This window comes from Toxotes jaculatrix, chromosome 20 (assembly GCF_017976425.1).
Source record: "Toxotes jaculatrix isolate fToxJac2 chromosome 20, fToxJac2.pri, whole genome shotgun sequence".
In the NCBI taxonomy this organism is placed as follows: domain Eukaryota; kingdom Metazoa; phylum Chordata; class Actinopteri; family Toxotidae; genus Toxotes; species Toxotes jaculatrix.
The window spans coordinates 214,863-236,530 of NC_054413.1; the positions used below are offsets into that span (position 1 = coordinate 214,863).

Consider the following 21,668-nt stretch of genomic DNA (forward strand, 5'->3'; position numbering starts at 1 on the left):
TGTGTGTGTGTGTGTGTGTGTGACCGTGCGCAGCTTCCTTTAATCTCCTCCTCTCGCCTCCTCTCCTCTCGTCTGTGTCTCTTTTCTGTTGAAGCTCGTTTTTTTTCAGGTTTTGGTTGAAATTACTGCAGGAAGTGGGGGACGGGGGGGGGGGGGGGGCTTCTTCTTCTTCTTCTTTCACATGTGTAGCAGTGCCTGAGGAGGCCATGTCTGACATGGTCCTACAGTCACAGTCAGGACAGTTACCTGTTTACCAGCGTGACTGAGCCTGACAGGATCTGTGTCCAGGCTCAGTCGGTGGATGTGAGCTGTGACCCCTGTCACGGAGGCGTCACCTGTGCTGAGTCTGACAGCACAGGTGACGCCTCCGTCACCATCAGGCAGATCAAGACGTTATTCAGTCCCTAAACAGCAGTATGAAACCTGGTCTGGTCTCCAGACACTGTCCAATCAGAGGTCTGTATCCCAGCTTTGTCTCTGTAAGAGTCCAGTCCACGGTGGGACTCCTAACCATGTGTTTATCTGTGTGTTCGTGTGTGTGTGTCAGATCCGATGCACGGCCCGCGGCGTCTCGAGGTCGTCGACGTCCAGTCCAAACAGGTGACGGTTCGATGGGAACCGTTCGGATACAACGTGACCCGCTGCCACAGCTACAACCTGACCGTTCAGTACCGCTACGGACCTGCAGGGACCCCCAGCAGGTAAACACAGCCGGGGGCCACAGATAAAATGAGACGAGGGGGGGAGGGGGGCAGGTGCACTCTGGAACTAATAACAAGGATCACCAGTTAAAAGCAAAGAGGGGCCCCCAGGTAAATATGGGATGGACTGCCAGGAAATAGAAGGAGGGGTTACAGGTAAACATGAGGCAGGACCACCTGGGCTACCAGGTGAACTCAGTGATGGACCAGGTGAATAATGTCTCTCCTACAGGGAGCCGGTGAGGGAGGAGGTGGTGTACGACACCCTGAGCTCTGTGCCGCAGCACACCGTACGTAACCTTCCACCGTTCACCAACGTCAGCCTGAGACTCGTCCTCAGTAACCCCGAGGGACGCAAGGAGAGTGAGGAGCTGCTGGTGCTGACTGACGAGGACGGTACGACGACACGTTGCAGCGTTTGTGTCTCTGTTGGACTCAGACTCCAGCGTCTGTTGGTTGTGTTTCCGTTGCTGAATGCAGTGAAATGTTTGTGTCTCAGTTCCCGGAGCCGTTCCCGTGGATTCGATCCTCGGCAGCAGCTACGAGCAGCAGATCAGTTTGAGCTGGAGAGAACCGCTGCAGACCTACGGCCTCATCCGCCAGTACGAGGTAAACACACACAGCTGGGGTCAAACTCCCAGAGAGCTCTGATGTAACAATCATCCAATCAGATGCTTCGGACTCTCCTGCCAGGTGACTCATGGTTTCGTAGCTCGTGGGTAAATTCAGAAGTTTGATAAACTCACGTGTGGATTCTGGATGGTTTGGGTCACGGTTAGCGCTGTGGTGCAGAGGTGTCTGTAATTCCCATGATCCCCTGGGAGGCAGCCAGAAATGACTGTGGCTCTCCTCTACAGATCTCCTACAAAGCCCTGAGCTCCTTCGACACAGAGTTTGACCTGTCCAATCAGAGCGGCAAGGTGTACAAACCGGCCAATGAGACGAGCCACATGTTTACCGGCCTCTACCCGGGCTCCACCTACTCCTTCACAATAAGAGCCTCCACAGTTAAAGGCTTTGGACCTCCAGTGATCACCCAGTTCACCACCAAGATCTCAGGTAGGGTTATTCAAAATAAGAGTATGAAAGCTAATGTGGAAACACTGACAGACAGTCTCAGGGGCCAGTGGGGTCAGGGGGCCCTAACTGATGCAGGGCCTCTTTCTGAAGTAACTCTTATGGTCTAATTTCTTCTGGCATAATGCAGCTGTGCTTCGTTCAGTTACAGTGAGTCAATGCTGAAATCAGGACAGTGATTTAAATCGTATCGCAGAGCAGTTGATCACCTCGCACGCTCTTCATCAGCAGATGTAGATCCATCATCTGTCCTTGGCTTTTGTCAGCTTTAGTTTCCAGGCTCATGGATGAACCACAGCTTTCCTTCTCTGGTTCCCAGCTGTGTTTTGCATCATTTCTGTCGTGTGCTGTGTAATATGCCGAAGTAGCAACAGCAGCATTTTACAGCTAAAGACAACCTGAAAACATGCAGTCGACCTGCAGCCGGTTTGAAACACTGAATACAAGCAGAATACAAGCTCCTCCAGGTCGTGTGGTTCTGTCTCACGGTAAAAGTGACGTCCTCGTCCTCCTCAGCTCCTCTGATGCCGGCGTACGATCAGGAGTCTCCTCTAAACCAGACCGAGTCCACCGTCACAGTCCTGCTGAAACCAGCTCAGAGCCGAGGAGCTCCAGTCAGGTAAAAATAAACACACACGCACGCATGCACACACACACACACACACAGAAAAATAAACACACACGCACGCGCACACACACACACTCACACACACACAGAAAAATAAACACACACACACACAGGTGTTGAAATATTCAGCAGCATCAATCTTCTACTTCATAAAGTTTTCATGTCTGAAACGTTAAACATTAAAACACGACATGAAGCGCGGTGAGGACAGACTGGGACAGACTGGTGAGCACAGACTGGGACAGACTGGTGAGCACAGACTGGGACGGACTGGTGAGCACAGACTGGGACTATGTCTCAGCCTCTCAGCATCTGATGTGTTTATTTGTTTCCACAAACTTTTTGGAATCAAACACAAAATTAAGTCTAAAAATGTAAATGTGGATGAAATGTTAAATCTCCAGTGTCCCTGAGGGAGGCAGTATCCGCGGTAACAGTCGTCATGTCAACAGCTGTCTGCTCTCCGTCGTCAAGCTGCAGCGAGGGATTTGGTTAATTAACGATCAGCGGGCGGGGCTAATCAGAGCCTGCTGCTAACATGAGGATTAACAGGGGATTAACAGCTAATGTGTCAATCACAGACACACACATTCGTTTCCTCTGAGTCGGAGCTGACAGGAAACACAAAGATGCTTCAGTTCATCTGTTTATCAACTGACAGTTTATCTTTTTTAACAAATAGTAAACAAAACGTGAAACAATAAAAGCATGTTGGACGCCTCCAGATTTCATTTTCACCGTCGACCTTGTGTGGAAAAGCTCCTTCTGTTCTCTAATTAAAATGATTGGAGACGTTTTCAGGATTAATAATGAGAACGTCTGTCTCATCAGAGGACACGCACCTACAGTGCCGTCTCTGCGGTTTGTGTGTCTGTTAAACACGTTTGTGTTTGGTTTCCCTGCATCTCTGACGGACTCTCTCTGTCCCAGACACACATGGTCAGATTTTGCTGTTAGACTGACGTAACCGCCCACAACTCATCAGCAAAAGCTCTGATTGGCTGAGCTCAGATCAACTCACAATGTGTCTGGGATCAGATGGTGAGTAAACACGGCTGCAGGATCAGTAAGACACGGGATGTTGCTCAGCACATACATGTACATCTACATTCAGTGCTCACACCTCTGTCCGCCATGACAGCCGCCACGCCGCCGCTCCCTCACTGACCCCTCAGCTGCCGGCCTCCTGACGGTTATCTGGCTTGGAAAACTGGGGGCATGTTGTTGTGGAGGAATGAATCGACTTTACATTTTCACAGCTTTTACTTTAAACCTCAGACTTCGTGAAAAACATTCGAAACCCGTTTCACGTTGTCTGACCTTTAACTTCGACATGATTTTTGCCATTCAGCATTTTTCATCCTCAGCTGTTTGTCGCCAGCGAACAGATGATCAGGGATGTTGTGTTTCCTGAACACAGCGCAGAATTTACTATTCTGACCTGAGAATGTGAGGATCTTTCTGTGCCTCGGGCCGTGGCAGCTGTGGTCGCGGGGTGTCGTGGTTTTGGGTTGTCTGTCCGTCACGATATCTCAGGAGCGTAATGAGCAGCGAGCTCAAACGGACCGGCTGTCAGCACCAAACGAAAAGTCATTGGCTTCTACCTTTGTTGCGCTCCAAGGACATCCACGCACAAAAACACACACATACACAGTAATGGAGGCAACGCCACCGTGAGCGGCTTCTTCTTCTCAGCCCACTCACTGATGATTCCAGGATCTGAATCTCAACAATCACACAAACACAAAACACATGTAAACACATCGGTTTGTGGAAACCGTGAAAGAAGAAACAGAACGACTGAAAAGAGGAAAATGGATCATTTCAACTGAATCAAGGTTTATGTTGTGTGTGTGTGTGTGTGTGTGTGTGTGTGTGTGTGTGACGTACGGTGTGTTAATTGACATGATAGCTGATGTGAAATCCATCAGATTGAACAGATGCTGCTCTGAGATATGATTCCATGTTTGTGTGTTTATATTTAACTTTGCTTTTGTCTTTTCTGACACCAGAGTGTGTGTCAGGCTGCAGGCACACCGACACACACCAACCCACACTGACACACACCAACACACACTGACACACACCGACACACATTGATGTCTTAGAGCCGCAGATTGCAGGACAAAAGGTGTTTCCGCGGGCAAACTGCAGCTGTAATCAGATTACTGTCACACACACACACACAAGTGCTGCGACGTGAGCGTGAAGAAATGTGATTGGAGACGGTTTGTCGAAGACAGAGACGGAAAGAAAAGAGATAAAGAGAGAGAGACAGATGTGAGGGGGAGGAGAGAGAAAGACATGAAAGAGAAGAAAAAGAAAAGAAAAAGGAGGTGGAAGAAGGAGAGATGATTGAATCTGTCTCTTTTCTGTTTCTCTGGGTAATTAAACCATACACATACCGCAGTGTGTGTGTGTGTGTTACACTGTGTCTCTGTGTGTCTTCCTGTCCTCCATTAGTTTCCTGTCCAGCAGGAAATGTGACAACACTGCAGTTTCACCGTCCACACCCTGAAATGTGTGTGTTGCAGTGTGTGTGTGGTGATATATGACTTCTGTCCTGAACCTGGTTCCTGTGAAACACACAACTATTGTTTCCAACGTCCCTCAGGACACAAACGCTGCTGAAAACTCACTGTATTGCATTCAGGTGCAGCTCGGAGTTTCTGTGAACCACTGACACAGTCTGTGGGATCTCTGTGGAACCAGCAGAGTTTTGTGTACCCTGCATGTTCCTGCAGATCCAGTAGAGTTTTCACTGAGACGAGTTTCCGTACAGTCCAACAGGTAGAGCGTGAACATCTTCAGTTTCGTTTCCATAGAATTGATGGGCTGATGGACGGGTTGATGGACGTGGAGTCCTTGTAGAGCCCCAGGGTTTTCAGTAGAATTGGTTTGTGTATTTCTGTAGCATCTGTAAAGTTTCAGCTTTCTGCTCTTTTTACTCGACAGACTGAAACTTTAATGAAGCTGCGTGACAGAGGTTTAAATCATGGTGGAATTAAGCATCTTTCTTTTTTTCACTGAGGACGTGTGAACAGGAATTTATTTTCAGTTTTAATCAGCTGACAGGCTCAGAACTCAAACTCTGTTTCCATTTGTTCTGTGTCTTTATGTATTTTACCCACATATAGGATTTAATACCTGCACAGACTGGATGAAATGAATTGTCAGTTTAATGTCAGAGTTATAAAATTACAGCCTCTACATACAGAGAGAGGGAGTTAATAAAAAGGAAGGAGAGAGTGATGGAGTGGAGGAGAGGAGGAGCTGACCTTTCTGTGGGCTGAATAATGAACCAACAGCCTGGAGAGCAGCTTTATGTCTCTGGGTTGTGTGTGAATAGAAATAAAGCTGGTAACTGTGAATGTTGCTGAACAAGTTCTAACTCAACCCACTAACCAGCTGATAAGCTAACTAACTAACCAGGTGCATTATACGTAGTAGGTAGCTAACAGGAGCTTACTGTTGGTTGGCTGACAAAGTAACTGACTAACATTCCAATTAGCTAGCTAACTTACTAACTTACTGACTAACATACTAGCTGACCAGGTGACTCATGGTTCCACTGTTGGTCTCAGTTTTCCCACAGAAGGTTTGCTGTTTATCCGTTCACCAGACAAACCTAAAGGTAATGCTTTCTGTTTTAGGTAACAAACTGTCTGTCCTCTGTCTGCAGCAAGTACCAAGTGGTGGTGGAAGAAGAGCGCCCCCGCAGGCAGAGGAGGGGCACTGAGGAGATCCTGCGCTGTTATCCGGTGCCCATTCACTTCCAGAACGCCACGCTGCTCAACTCTCAGTATTACTTCAGTGCAGAGCTGCCAATGAGCGAGCTGAGAGTGGCCGTGCCCTTCAGCGTCGGTCAGTCACCAAGTTAGTTAGTCGAACGGTCAGATGGAAAGTTGTGTAGCTGAATAAGAGCAAGATAACTTAGGAAACCAGTCAGTTACTTTGTTTGCTAATTATCTGTCAGTTAGCTAATTCGTTAGCTAAGTGATATGTTGATTTATTGACTGATTTCACTGAAAATAAGTTTGATCATCAGTTAGTTTTATGATCGCAGGTCTGTTAGGTAGTCAGTAACTGTCAGTCAATTATTAGCTAACCAATATGTTGTTAGGTTACTACGTTAGCAGCTAACTAGTATCTTAGTTAGTGTTTAGTTATTCAGATAGTCGGTTGGTTACTATCCATTTTATTTAGCAGTTAGCTTGTGTTAGTTAAAATGATGCCAGCTGAAAAGCTAAACAGCTGATTCATGAACAAGAAAAGTGTTTTAAATGTTTTACATGTGGGAAATGATGTTCTGATTTCCAGTTAGTTTACCTGTATTCCTGTTCAGCTGCTAACCTGTTTACCTGCGTGTGCTTGTACAGGTGATAACAGGACTTACAGCGGTTACTGGAATGCTCCTCTGCTGCCTCATAAGAGTTATGGGATCTACTATCAGGCTGTCAGCACTGCAAATGGGGTGAGTTCACCTGTCCACAGCGTAGATCACTCCGTGTCCATTTCCATCCCCACCAGTACGAGTGTCCACAATTAACATGAAGTGTACTGTTTCTGTGGATTCAGGTAGTTAGATATGATCGACACTGAAGCCTCCACTGGAGTTTCTTTTAGGCCATAGGGCCGTGTGGCTGCAGGTTTTTGTTCCAACCAAGCAGCAGCACACCAGACTTGACTCATTTAATCAACTGATCTCAGTCTTCAGACAGTTGATGGGTCAAACTGTGTGTTCTTGATTGGTTGGAACAAAAACCTGCAGCCACACGGTCCTTTGTGGAACAGGTTTGACACCTCTGTTTTAGGCTGTATCTGTTTCCATTCAGTCAAACTGTCCCAGTTACAACAGCTGAATCAGCTGTGATCAGCTGCTGTCTGCAGTGAACCGTTGATGAACAGACTCCTCCCACTGCATCACTGTGTCACTGAAGGAAACTTAAAAACAGCAGGATTCTCAATGAAGTTCTGCAGCTTCTTTTCCTCTGATTTCTAAGTGGATTTCTGGAGGTTTATTGTGGAGGGACAAAAGAGATAATGATATCCTCAGGAAGTTTAAGTCAGACTGAATCTACAAATATAAACATCTGTGTGTTCAGATATAACTGAGTCACGACTTTATCAGAGAGGAAACAGTGGCTGAATTTTGTTGAAGGGAGTGGCGGGTGTCAGTATATCCAATCACACTGTGACACAGAGCCGTCACAGACGTGTGTGACAGAACAAAGTGACACTCGTCTGTTTATAATGAAGGTTTCACATTTTTCTGTTCTGCACTTTTCTTTCACTTTCATTCACTTTTTTCTTCTTTCTGTCATAAAAAGTCAGAGAAGCGAAACCAAGACAGAGAGGTCACACTCTGAAATCAACACACACACACGCAGACACACAGACACACACACACACACATTTTAATAGGAGAGGAGATGGTTCCAGCAGTCTGACCAGTGACACTAATAGGCTTCTGTGGGGGCTGTGTGTGTGTCTGTGTGTGTCTGTGTTTTGTCGTGTACGTGTGTAAAAAAGGATAATTGTTCACCGTTACACACACACAGAGATCGTACTGTGGTGTGTGTGAATTATTGACACTTGGAGGTTTAATTGATGTGTGTGTTGAATAATGCAGCGACAGTAGTGCTTTTTACTGTCGCCACACCACAGAGATACGCCACCATCGCTGCTGCTGCTGCGTGTGTGTGTGTGTGTGTGAGAGCATGAATATTCATGTGCTCTTGTGGTTAATTTGTCGTCTGTTTGTTAAAACCAGAAAGACACAAGATGTTCTCTCTCTCAACAAAACCTGTCTCACTCTGTGTGTGTGTGTGTGTGTGTGTGTGTGTGTGTGTGTGTGTGAGTGTGTGTGTGTGTGTGGGTGTGGGTGTGAATGTGAATGTGGGTGTGAGTGTGTGTAATGTGTGTGTTATGTGTGTGTGTCAGTTGTTAAATGCCAGCACAGGCACTGATCCACAGCCATTTGCCTTCTGTCCGCTCTGTTTACAACGAATGTATGTTTTTGTGTGAGTGTGCGCGTGTGTGTGTGTGTGTGTGCGTGCGTGCGTGCGTGCATGCGTGTGTGCGTGTGTGCGTGCGTGCGTATGTGTGTGTGTTTCTGGAGAAAGTGTCCAGACGTGACAGCTAATATGTTGGCATTGGTTTTGACAGGAAACTAATTTGCTTCTCTCTCTGACAGGAAACAAAGATCGACTGTGTGCGAGTGGCCACTAAAGGTAAGAACATGTAGTGCATTTTATTTTGAAAGGTTTTAGGCATTTTTTATGTTTAAATGTGTGAAAGTGTATTTTATTGTGTAAAGTGTTCAGTACATCCCTTTTCTGAATGGGGTTCTGTTGTATTTTGAAAGCTGTACAGTACAATTTATTCTGAAATTGTACCCTTTATTTTGAAAGGTGTTGCATACTGCTTTATTTCAGAAGAAGAACACATTTATTTTGAAGGCAAATATTATTTTGAAAGGTATTTGTGATTTTATTTTTAAAGATATAGAATACGTCTTATTTTGAAACATTTCAGGTACTGTCTAATTCTACAATATGTAAAGTGCATTTTATTTTGAAATCTGTATACATTTTATTTTGACAGTCTTTGGGGACCATTTCATTTTGAAAGGCATTCGTAACATTTTATTTTGAAAAGTGTACATTTAGTGTTGTACTATTAGCGGTTAGCTGTGTGGATCTGGTTTTGGATCTGTGCTGAACTCTGAATTTAAATGCTAAATTAGCCACTTGCTAGCCAGGCAGCCACCAGTCATTTCTGAATAATGAGACACAGATGGCAGTTAGCTGTTGGAGCGCTAAGCTAATGGTTAGCGCGCTGGTCCCATCCAGAAGTATAATGGCCCACAGATGGCTGCTAGTGCCTGACACCTGTCCTTCGTCCTCAAATAACAGGACGAGGATGACCTGATGTTCTCTGCAGACACATGGACACACCACGCAAATAAAAACACGCTGAGCTTTATGTTACGCTAACACTAGGCTAACACAGGGCCCGTTCCCCCGGCTCTATGGCCGTTCAGAGGGCTGTTTGCTATCACAGCTAAACAAGCTAAACACACCGTTATCTCCCTGGATGAACATCCAGGATAATCACGCACACACACACACACACACACACACACACACACACACACACACACAGTAACTGACAGTTCTGGCTTTAATCAGCTTTTATTGGAGCACAGTTCTGGTAGCTCACAGCACCAGATGCTGATTGGCTCGACTGGTCTCCTGACACCTGTCAGTCACACTGCAGCAGCCAACCAGTTCTCCCCGTGGGCTACAAGCACACACACACACACACACACACACCAATCAAACACACACACTTCAAGCCCCACAGTCACACTCACCTCACACACTCAGTTAAAGCGAACATTTAAAAGCAAACACACACTTTCTAAACAATTAAAATAATCTGATATGATCATATATGTAAATTATATATATCAGTTATATCTCAGTGTGTCCAACCAATGTCCAAACATAGAACTGTGCAAAGTGGTTTCAGCAGCACTGGAACTATTTGTTGACCAGCGGTGTCTGAGCAGCGTGTTCCCAGAGTCCCCGCCCTTCAAACGTGGCTCAGCTAGTCCAGACTAACATGATGTTATCAGGCTGAAATAATCCCGTTAATTCTCATCCTGATCCTTTGGTTTGAGGAGGATTTGTTGAACCTGGATGCAGGGTCAGGCTAAGCTGGAAAAAAAGCTGCTTAAGAGTGTTTTCAGTGTTTGACACTTTGATGAGTGTTAAACATCAGATGTGAGCAGCGAGTGTGTTCAGAGCCTGACGCTGGTGAAAGTTTAATGAGCTTCACACAGACGTTTCACTGATCATCAGGATCCTGCTGTGAGAATGAAACCTCACTAAAACACAAACTGTTTTCAGCTTTCAGGAAGTTTTAATGTGCAAACCACAAACTCAGGCTCCGTCGTTCACGTCCACATCTCTCAGTTCAGGTTCTGTCTCATTGCTCAAAATAAATGATCATTTGATAATCAGACAAACAGGCTGTGATTTCCAAATAATCTTAGGACTTGTTGCTATGACAACAGTTCCAGATTTTAACCCAAGGAATTCCAGTCAAATCATTAAGGATCTAATCCAGAGATCTGGGTTCTTCTCAAGGCCCTGGTCTAACAGCAGGGTTTGACTTCTGTCCTAACTCTCTGGATAACTTACTAATGTCTGGTAAGTGATTGGTTGGTTGATTGATTGATTGGCTGATTAATGAGCCTCTCTCTCAGGTCTGTTCTAACTGAAACACTGCACAGCGCTCTGCTCTCCTGTGGAAATTTCGATCTACAATCTTCAGTTTTTAAACAAAAACCCTGAGTTTCACCTTTTTAGGCTCCAAATAAGACAAAAAGGTCAGAGGTCAGATTTCCTGACACCTGCTGACGCTGCTGCATTTTAAAGGTAACAAGCCTAAAAGTCTCAGTGAGTGTGGGTCGGACGAGACGAGACATTTAGAGACGTCTCTTTAGACTGAGGGGAATTATAACAATACATGTTTCTTATAGATAAAATTCATTTATTGATTGACTAATCAAAAAATCATCAGCCCATTGATAAGTCATGAGAATACTCATTAGATGTTTATATGCAGCTTATGAACGTTGAAGAGGTGAGAGTGTTTTCCTGCTTCACCTGTGGCTGATGAACCTCCACCAGGAGAGCAGGAAGCTGCAGCATGGTACTAACATTTCTGCTTCAGTGCAAACCACTGCTACAGCCTGTCTCTCTCTCTGTTTATCTGTCCTGCTGTCTGTCTGTCTGTCTGTCTCTCTCCCCCTCTCTCTCTCTCTGCATGCCTTCCTGGATGAATAGCTGCTATAATCGTCACGCAGCTCACCACGCCGTACATTCGTATCGCCCCGGCAGCTGGCGACAAGCAGCTCACAGGTCAGCCGAAGCACGACAGACACACAGAGACACAGAGACACACAGAGACACACAGAGACACGCAGACACACAGACACACAGAGACACACAGAGACACAGAGACAGACACGCAGAGACACAGAGACACACAGAGACACGCAGACACACGCAGACACACGCAGACACACAGACACACAGAGACACACAGAGACACAGAGACAGACACGCAGAGACACAGAGGCACACAGAGACAGACACGCAGAGACACAGAGGCACACAGAGACACACAGAGACACACAGACACACAGGCACACACAGACACACACAGACACACAGGCACACACAGAGACACAGAGACACACAGACACACAGAGACACACAGACACACAGACACACACAGACACACAGACACACAGAGACACACACAGACACACAGACACACACAGACACACAGACACACAGAGACACACACAGACACACAGACACACACTGGAATCATCAGAACTGTTCAGTTTGTTTTTCTAATTAATCCAATGAACCTGAGAAGACGCAGATTCAGAAGCAGAATAACTTCATTAATCCCTGTGGGGAAATTCTTGCTGTTACTTAACTCCCAGTTGAAAATGAAGAAAAGAGGAAAATTGCACAGTGTGTGGTAAGAGAAAAAACATTTCTAGAATAAATAAGTGAAGTGAAAACAAAATAAAAGTATAGTATAATGAAAATCATGTAAAAATATTGCAACAACTCCAAAATCAAACAGAACAATATATACAAATAACATAAAAATAGAAAAAATAAGACATAAATGAATAAGCAGCTTTCAGTCAGAGGAGCAGAGGAAGCAGGTTCCTGCTGTTCATCACTGATCATTGATCACTGATCACTGATCACTGATCACTGATCACTGCCTCTGGGTCCAGGTCTGTGTGTGTGTGAGTGTGTGTGTGTGTGTGTGTGTGTGTGTGTGTGTGTGTGTGTGTGTGTGTGTGTGTGTGTGTGTGAGTTTTAGTCTCAGATTCATCTGTTTTGCATTAATACAGAAGTAGAACAGGTGGACACACACACACACACACGCACACACACACACACACGCACACACACACACACACACACACACACACACACACACACACACAGCTGGCAGAAAATTACATTTAAATATTTACCAGCCTAAAGGTGGAAACTTTCCACCGACTGTTTATACACACACATAATTACACAACATGATGCTGTGTGTGTGTGTGTGTGTGTGTGTGTGTGTGTATGTGTGTATGGGAGAGCTTATGTCACCAGCAGGATTCAAACATTCTTAACAGCTGTTCACCTCGTATACACACACACACACACATTAATACACACACACATTAATACACACACACATTAATACACACACACATACATCAATACACAGACACACACACACACACACACATTAATACACAGACACACACACACAGACACACACCTCCCACTCAGCGTGACCGGCTGAAGCCCAGAAGCAGAAAACAGCTTCACTTTCACATGAAAAACTGCTTCTCTGAGGCCTACTGTGACACACACACACAGACGCACACACAGACGCACTCACACACACATGCACTCACACAGACACACACATACGCACTCACACAGAGATAAATTCTGTCTTCAAAGCAGTGTTTTGATAGCCTTTAAACTGAAAACAGCAGCTCTCGCTCTGCCTCCGAGGGGGTGATGGCTCAGTGTGTGTGTGTGTGTGTGTGTGTGTGTGTGTGTGTGTGTGTGTGTGTGTGTCTGTGTGTGTGTGTGTGTGTGTGTGTGTGTGTGCGTGTGTGTGTGTGTGTGTGGGTGTGTGTGATGAAACCACAGATACAGAGAGGTAGCTGATGATAGTCGAGCTCTGTGACCTTGAAGAGACAAAAACGGAGAAAATAAAGCACAAACATCAGCAGACAGTTATTATACTGGAAACCAGTTTACAGCTGCTCGACTGGTCACACTGGATCCTGTACTGGTTCTTTTACAAACAAGGCTGGTTTTAGACCCTGTTCTATTATACACCAATATAAAGCTGAACTGGTTACACTGGTTTTCTTACAGACCAGTGTAGAATTTAACTGATTAGAACTGGTTTATTTACTGGTTCCATCTTAGACCTACAGAGAGTTAAACTGGTTGAACTGGTTACTGTCCTGGATTAGTCCTGGTTCTGATGCAAACCAATGTAGAACAAAACAGGTTATGGTTAGAGTTAGATAACTGGTTAGACTGGTTAGACTGGTTTCAGAGGGTCTTTTTCTGTGGTGAAAACATAAACCAGCAGAGAAAACGAGAAAACATCAGTGTCATGACCAGTTTAACACACACACACACACACACACACACACACAGTGACTGGTAGCTGTTGTCAGGTTCTGATTGGAAAAGTGGAGTCGGTCTGAAATGACACATTACACAGCTCAACACCGACGTCGTGTCCTGAATGTTTCTCATCTACGGCGTCATCTGAAAGGATATTACACCTGGACACACACACACTCACACACACACACACACACTCACACACACTCACACTCACACACACTCACAGACACACACACACACACTCACACACACACTCACAGAGCAGGGTAATGGTTTTTTCATGGCACTGACATCCCATCACATTATTCAGTCAGAGGAGAAGGACTCTGGAGCTGCTGCTCCACAGATACAGCGTCTGCATCCACTCAGCATTCACTGGTTTACAGACAGGTGTGAGGGAGCTGACTGATCAGGTGTGACGTATGTATCGTCCAATCAAATGCCACGATCTCTCACTCACTCATTCACAAACTTTGTTTGGTCACAGCTGGATTAGAGTCTGTCAGAGACCAGAGGTCACAGCTGGATTAGAGTCTGTCAGAGACCAGAGGTCACAGCTGGATTAGAGTCTGTCAGAGACCAGAGGTCACAGCTGGATTAGAGTCTGATGACGGGACATTAATGTGGGTTGATGGTTGCAGGAGCAGCAACCAGGAAGCCGGAACCAGAACAGGAGAATCAGTCGGATCACACGGTGAAGATCGCTGGAGCCATTGCCGGCATCCTGCTCTTCATCATCATCTTCCTCGGAGTCATCCTCCTGATGAAGAAACGGTAAGAATGATACACACACATCATCACACACACACACACTGTACATGCTCACAGTCTGAAGTCCTTCTGTCTCTGTTCGTTTTTCTCTCTGCTTCAAAACTTTGATATTTTTATTTCCGTTAATATTTTAATAAGACGAGTAAATCATTGTATTACACGGTAGTTACTGCTAATAACTGGGTTAATAATGCTCATTTATAGTGATTAATGACCCGGGTGTGGTGACCCGGACATCAGGACAGATTAACTGATTAACGTCCTCTGCCCGGAGCCATGTGGCTCTGATGAGTCCGTCCTGCTCTCAGCTCTGTGACGATGCTGCTTTCATGTCTGCAGTTTCACGATGTTTGTTTATCTCTGAAATCAGAAGGATTTCCTCCGTTAATCAGGATGATGTGTCGCAGTGAAGGAGCCGCTGGTCCACGGGACACGTCTTCGCCTTTCAGTCGTTTAGTAAAATGACTTTATCGTCTATAATTATATCAGAGGACGAGATGGTCGGTGATTCTGTGAGAAACACATCACGTTCTCATCTTTTCAATTTTTACTTTCTACAAAATCTGCAGCTACAGAAAAAACTAACGTTAAAAAAACTAACAAAGAGACGAAGAGTTCAAATAAGAGCGTGACTGTTACTGTGGCGTGATCATGTAGTTTCACTGATTTAAAATCTCCACACACAGAGGCAGAGCTGCAGCGCTGTAACACCGGGATGGTTTTATGTTCCGTGTTTATCTGGACCTCAGATAAATGAAGTTACATCAAAGACACGATCATTTCCACACACACTCAGTGACAGTGAGGATGATGAGGATGAATAATGGAGCAGATTGCAGCAGTAATCACCATTAAACTGTATGTGGACCAACTTTATTCTGCAACATCAAACACACAACCCCGCTGGGGCACGCACACACTAATATATACACAGCATACACACACACACACACTTAAACACAGAGAGAAAAGCTTCTGTGTTTGGAGAACGTCGAAGATAAGAGAGAAATTTAGATGAAAGAGCGTTTTATTCTTCTTTTCTTCCACAGTCGACTCGAGCTGAATGGCTTCAGGCTACAGAGAGACACACATTTATATTTCACACACACACGTTTTATAAAGAGCGTGTGTGTGTGTTGGTACATTGTGATGAGTTTTCATCGGACTCGTCTGTCGGGTCGATCGAGCTCTGATCTCTGTAACAGATATTAGAGCGAGAGAACGAGAGAAGCAGTTGTTCAGTGTCTAATGAGGTTTTTATTGTTGCCGGGGTGCGTTTGATTTCCACTCTGTGACCAGATGGAGGTCAGACTCATTACTGCAGGAGTGGAAACAGGAAGTTGCATGTTTAAGCTCTGATTGGCTCCAGGCTGATCAGACTCCGTGACCTTCCTCAGGACATAAAACAGATCTTCTCCTCGGTGTGTGAACCGGCTGGTTGTCGGAGAGCATGTTAACACACTGCGTTAGAGCAAAGTGTGACACGCACTGTCCCAGTGACAGCAGCTGGATCAGCTGTGATCAGCTGTGATCAGCTGGATCAGCTGGATCAGCAGTGATCAGCTGTGATCAGCTGTGATCAGCAGTGATCAGCTGGATCAGCTGTGATCAGCTGGATCAGCAGTGATCAGCTGTGATCAGCTGGATCAGCAGTGATCAGCTGTGATCAGCTGTGATCAGCAGTGATCAGCTGTGATCAGCTGTGATCAGCAGTGATCAGCTGTGATCAGCTGTGATCAGCTGGATCAGCAGTGATCAGCTGTGATCAGCTGGATCAGCTCCTGTCTGCAGTGAACCATGGATGAACAGACTGCTCTCACTGCATCACTGTGACACGGAGGGAAACTTAAAAACAGCAGGATTTTGAATGGAGTTCTGCAGCTTCTCTGATTTCTACGTGTCTCTGGAGGTTTGTTGTGGACGGGCCAGGCCCGGCTGGCTGATGGTGGGTGATAGGGCGCCGCCCTCTTTGGCCGAGGCCTTGAGAAAGGCTTTCTCAGGAAGGAAAATGTAAACCGACATTTGACTGAGTCTTCTCATTTCCAACCACCTGATCATGACCATGATACCTGACCCCTGCAATGACCCAAAAAGTCAAAGACCCTTAAGACTTTGCATTAGAACAGTAATTACATGGTTTGTCTTTGTGTTTAGGCGTCAGCTGGTTTTCGTGGCTTTGATTTCGATGATCTTTGGTTTAGTTTAGAAACAGAAAGTCGACATTTCTCCTCGTTTGTTTTCAGACTTCTGAGAAAGATGAGTTTAGTGTTGGTTTCGTCTTTTTCCTTCAGTGATGTTAACACTGGCCGACCATCACTGCTGGTTTTGTGGCTGAACGCTGTGCTTGTTGGACGTGTGTCTCCTCCTCTGTCCTCTCTCTGACTCCAGCAGACCTGAGGACGACAGCAGTGTCTCTTCACTCGTCCTTCTCTGGCTGATTTCAGTGCAGCTCTGCTGTTCTGGGTCTGACATCTGGCTGCAGGATGTCATTACTCTGCTTCAGCGTGTTCAGTTTCACTTTCTCTCTGTATCTAAACACTTTCACTGATCTTCACTTTCTCAGTTTCCTCCTGACTGATTCAGTCGATCAGAAAATAAAGATATAAATAGTGATTCTGAGATGAAGGAGAGAAACCTGCATCTCCCTCCAGCTCAGGACTGAATTACATGAACCGACGCCTCCTCAGGGAAACAGGAAGTGCTCACACACTCCTCCTCAGGTCGCTTTGTGTGTGTGTGTGCGTGGGTGTGTGTGTGTGCGTGGGTGTGTGTGTGCGCGTGGGTGTGTGCGTGTGCGTGTGCGCGTGTGCGTGTGCGTGGGTGTGTGTGCGCACGCAGGGGAGCAGGGTTAATAGAATTAGTCGGCTGTAATAAACCTGTCTGATCAAATGATCAAGTGAGAGGATACACCTGCACACACACACACTCACACACACACACACACACACTCTGACATCCATTAGTGTTAAAGCATTGTCCTGTCGCTCATTAGATTAGCATAGATTAGCCTTGACATGCAGTGTGTGTTCGTGTTAAGTGTTTCTAAATCAATCAACCCGTTACACCTCACTAGTGATGTCATCACACACACACACACACACACACACACACACACACACACACACACGCGTACTTCATCTCCATTGAAGCCTGATATAAATAAATATATATTGCTGCAGTGTTTTCTCGTTAAAGCTCCTGCTCTCTATTCACCTATTCAACGGGAGGAGGGGTGTCTCTGTGGTGGTTGTGTGTCTCTCTGTGTCTCTGTGGTGGTTGTGTGTCTCTCTGTGTCTCTGTGGTGGTTGTGTGTCTCTCTGTGTCTCTGTGGTGGTTGTGAGTCTCTCTGTGTCTCTGTGGTGGTTGTGTGTCTCTCTGTGTCTCTGTGGTGGTTGTGTGTCTCTCTGTGTCTCTGTGGTGGTTGTGTGTCTCTCTGTGTCTCTGTGTGATGGTTGTGTGTCTCTCTGTCTCTGTGTGATGGTTGTGAGTCTCTCTGTGTCTCTGTGGTGGTTGTGTGTCTCTCTGTGTCTCTGTGTGATGGTTGTGTGTCTCTCTGTCTCTGTGTGATGGTTGTGTGTCTCTCTGTGTCTCTGTGGTGGTTGTGTGTCTCTCTGTGTCTCTGTGGTGGTTGTGTGTCTCTCTGTGTCTCTGTGGTGGTTGTGTGTCTCTCTGTGTCTCTGTGGTGGTTGTGTGTCTCTCTGTGTCTCTGTGTGATGGTTGTGTGTCTCTCTGTCTCTGTGTGATGGTTGTGAGTCTCTCTGTGTCTCTGTGGTGGTTGTGTGTCTCTCTGTGTCTCTGTGGTGGTTGTGTGTCTCTCTGTGTCTCTGTGGTGGTTGTGTGTCTCTCTGTGTCTCTGTGGTGGTTGTGTGTCTCTCTGTGTCTCTGTGGTGGTTGTGTGTCTCTCTGTGTCTCTGTGTGATGGTTGTGTGTCTCTCTGTCTCTGTGTGATGGTTGTGTGTCTCTCTGTGTCTCTGTGTGATGGTTGTGTGTCTCTCTGTCTCTGTGTGATGGTTGTGTGTCTCTCTGTGTCTCTGTGGTGGTTGTGTGTCTCTCTGTGTCTCTGTGGTGGTTGTGTGTCTCTCTGTGTCTCTGTGGTGGTTGTGTGTCTCTCTGTGTCTCTGTGGTGGTTGTGTGTCTCTCTGTGTCTCTGTGGTGGTTGTGTGTCTCCTTGTGTTGTTTGTGTGCTCAGGTCTGAATCAGAGAAGAAGAAACGCTGCAGGTTTTCACTGACTGAACCACAGAGGAAGAAAAAGGAGACATGAGGGGGAGGAGGGCAGAGCCCCCCCCCGGGCACCTTCACTGTCCTCCATCTTAACCCGACACACACACAACACACACACAACACACACCGACACACACACAGCTTTCACTGATGTCTTACTTTTCAGTTTAAAAGCCTGATTTTTATATTTATATATTTCAATAGTTTTTTCCTTTTACATTTTCAGGTCAGGGTTAAACTTTCTAATGTGTGTGTGTGTGTGTGTGTGTGTGTGTGTGTGTGTGTGTGTGTGTGTGTGTGTGTGTGTGTGTGTGTGTGTGTGTGAGACCAACACGACAAATGGATGTTTTTTTTTATTCACACACTCAGAATAGAAAGAGAGAAAATACATCAAGCCTTTAAAACCGACTGAGTGTTTTTCTGTGTGTGTGTGTGTGTGTGTGTGTGTGTGTGTGTGTGTGTGTGTGTGTGTGTGTGATGGACAGACGAGAGGCTGAAAGCATGTTTTTGTGGTTTGAAGATGCTTTTCCCTCTGCAGTGGTTATACAAGAGACAGTTAGAGACATGAAAGAAATGAAAAGACGTGTTGATGGTTCAGTCTTTGTGGAGTGTGGACAGAGACCAGGTGGATGGACAGAGATGGACAGACAGAAAAGGGAAGACAGAGTTAGAAATATTAATGTTTGATGTTGAAACAGACGCTGTGGCAGAACACACCTGATACGTTCAGAGGGGTCATCATTTGATCATGTGATCATACCACCTTAACAAAAATACAGCCTTAAAAACTCAACTGGGCCACCTTAAGTAAGAAAGCATATTGTAATCTTCTTATACCACCTTAACACAAAAGAAAGACCTAAAGCCCACTCATACCACCTTTAGAGGCCAAGTCCACAGAAGCTGTTCTAAATACAACAGCTCTGTGTGTGTGTGTGTGTGTGTGTGTGTGTGTGTGTGTGTGTGTGTGTGTGTGTCAGAGAGCACATTACTCACTGTGTGCATCAACACTCTGCCTCAGGCCGAGAGACACCGACAGAGAACAGAGAGAAGGAGAGAGAGACGGTTTTCTTTGACAGAGCTGATCAGTAACACCTGCACAGGTAGAGGAGCTGCAGCGTTCCTGAGCGGAACCTCAGCACGCCGCTGCAGGTTTCCGTCCGTCAGCGTTCCCACTTCCTCTGAAAACCACTGATCTGAATTCGGTTGTTTTTTTTCTTTTTCTGCAGGAAGTTGGCGAAGAAGAGGAAGGAAACTCTGAGCTCCAGACAGGAAATGACCCTGATGGTCAACAACTCCCAACACACAACCATGGTGGACACACACACCCACACGCTCAACGGACGCAGTGAGTACACACAGGCCTGGGACGGGGTTCATTTCACACAACACACACAAGTTTGACTGATCAAAGAAAGACCAGACAAGACCAGACAAGGAAGACCAGACACGATTAGAAAGACAAAGAGACAAAATCAAAGTAGGACATAACAAAATGAAATGAGACGAGAGACAAAAAAACTCCTCCTTCTGTCTGTCACTCAAACTGCTGGAGACAGCAGGCGTCTGTCTTTAATAATGTATTAGAGACACACAGACAGACAGTGACAGTCTGTCTGCTGTAAACACAACTGAATTAATAATCTCTGTGAGACATTTCCCTCTGTCCACGTCCAACTCCTCTCCAGCACAGCAGCCTGGTTCTGTCCAGTCTGAGCTGGAGCAAGTTTCTTATTCAGAAAGGACAGAGACGATGTGAGAGACGGACGAGTGACTGTAGGAGATATGAGCCAATGTTTTATCACGAGGTGACGGACTGTCAGAGAGACGGCCGGGGGGCAGGGAGCTGGAGGATGGAGGGATGACGGAGGTGTAGAGGACGGAGGAGTCGACCTTCCCTCTGGCTTTCACCTCCTCTGAGCTCCGTCTTTTTCTGCTTCTCCTTCTTTATTCTGTTTCTTTTTCTTTTCCTCTGATGTTCATCCTCCTGTTTTTCCTCAGCAGAGCTGCAATGAGTTTTCCTTCTGTGTTAATGTTACAGTGGACAGACGCATTCAGACGTGTCCAAAACTCAGAGACATTCTTTTTACTGTTGAGTTTACTGTTGATTCAGTCACTAATGATGAGATAATCATCATCACCATCACAGTCATTAATAAAGTAAACTTTATTTGTAAACGAGAACATTACAAAAATCCTCTTTACCCCTAAACCAAAGAATACAAACTGAAGCAAGAATAAAACTGGAATTCAGAAAGCTGAGACAGGAAGCTGAGACAGGAAGCTGAGTCCTCCGGGCTCCGCCAATGTCCTGAGGACGTTTCCGTTAAACGTTCCTCATTTATCAGCACGAACTCAGCGACAGTTACGAACCTCTGATACAAACACTCAAAATATTCTTACAGAAACTTCTGCACACACAAGAAATAAAACCGGATTTAGTCAGAGACAGTGTGTGACTGTGGACAGGAGACATTAATACTGTGTTTGTCCTTTCTCGGTCCAGCTGTGTCGTCTCCGTCCTCCTTTACCCTGAAGACAAACACCATCAGCACCACTGTCCCCAACTCCTACTACCCAGGTAAGAACCAGCTGGTAGATCAGACACAGTGTGACTCTGAGGAAACTGCAGCTCCATTCAGACCGGACAAAGACCACAGGGGGACATCTGTCCTGTGCTCCTCAGTCCTTCAGTGCGTCGCTCTGAAACACGTTCTAATCCTTGATGTGATTCAGTGTGACTTCACTTCCGGAGGACGTCATCATCTCTGATGTCCGTCCTGCAGAACTTCATTGAGAATCCTGCTGTTTCCCTCCGAGTCACAGTGATCCAGTGATCGGTGTGTGTCCATCCATGGATCTGATCACAGCTGATTCAGCTGCTGTTAATGGTCTGAAGTCTGAAAACACAGAGCTGAAACAGAACAGCAGCACTGAGCTGGAGCGTCAGATGAACAGGATGTTCCTCTGCTCATGCTTTTCATTTTCTGTATGCTGGTGTTAGCATGTTA

General features: G+C 45.8%; 1 protein-coding gene across 3 annotated transcripts in view; it reads left to right on the forward strand.

Moving 5' to 3' along the window:
- LOC121200828 (receptor-type tyrosine-protein phosphatase mu-like) overlaps nucleotides 1-21,668 on the forward strand; it is a 79,074-nt gene that overhangs the window by 39,071 nt on the left and 18,335 nt on the right. For 2 of the 3 annotated variants that reach the window (XM_041066336.1, XM_041066337.1), the window contains exons 10-20: nucleotides 548-701; nucleotides 934-1,097; nucleotides 1,201-1,310; nucleotides 1,559-1,760; nucleotides 2,295-2,397; nucleotides 6,089-6,270; nucleotides 6,786-6,880; nucleotides 8,603-8,639; nucleotides 14,306-14,438; nucleotides 19,887-20,005; nucleotides 21,164-21,238. In XM_041066336.1, coding sequence (XP_040922270.1) covers nucleotides 548-701; nucleotides 934-1,097; nucleotides 1,201-1,310; nucleotides 1,559-1,760; nucleotides 2,295-2,397; nucleotides 6,089-6,270; nucleotides 6,786-6,880; nucleotides 8,603-8,639; nucleotides 14,306-14,438; nucleotides 19,887-20,005; nucleotides 21,164-21,238 — 1,374 coding nt within the window. Of the gene's footprint in view, nucleotides 1-547; nucleotides 702-933; nucleotides 1,098-1,200; nucleotides 1,311-1,558; nucleotides 1,761-2,294; nucleotides 2,398-6,088; nucleotides 6,271-6,785; nucleotides 6,881-8,602; nucleotides 8,640-11,264; nucleotides 11,340-14,305; nucleotides 14,439-19,886; nucleotides 20,006-21,163; nucleotides 21,239-21,668 lie in introns of all 3 variants that reach the window. The other variant, XM_041066338.1, reaches the window with a different exon arrangement.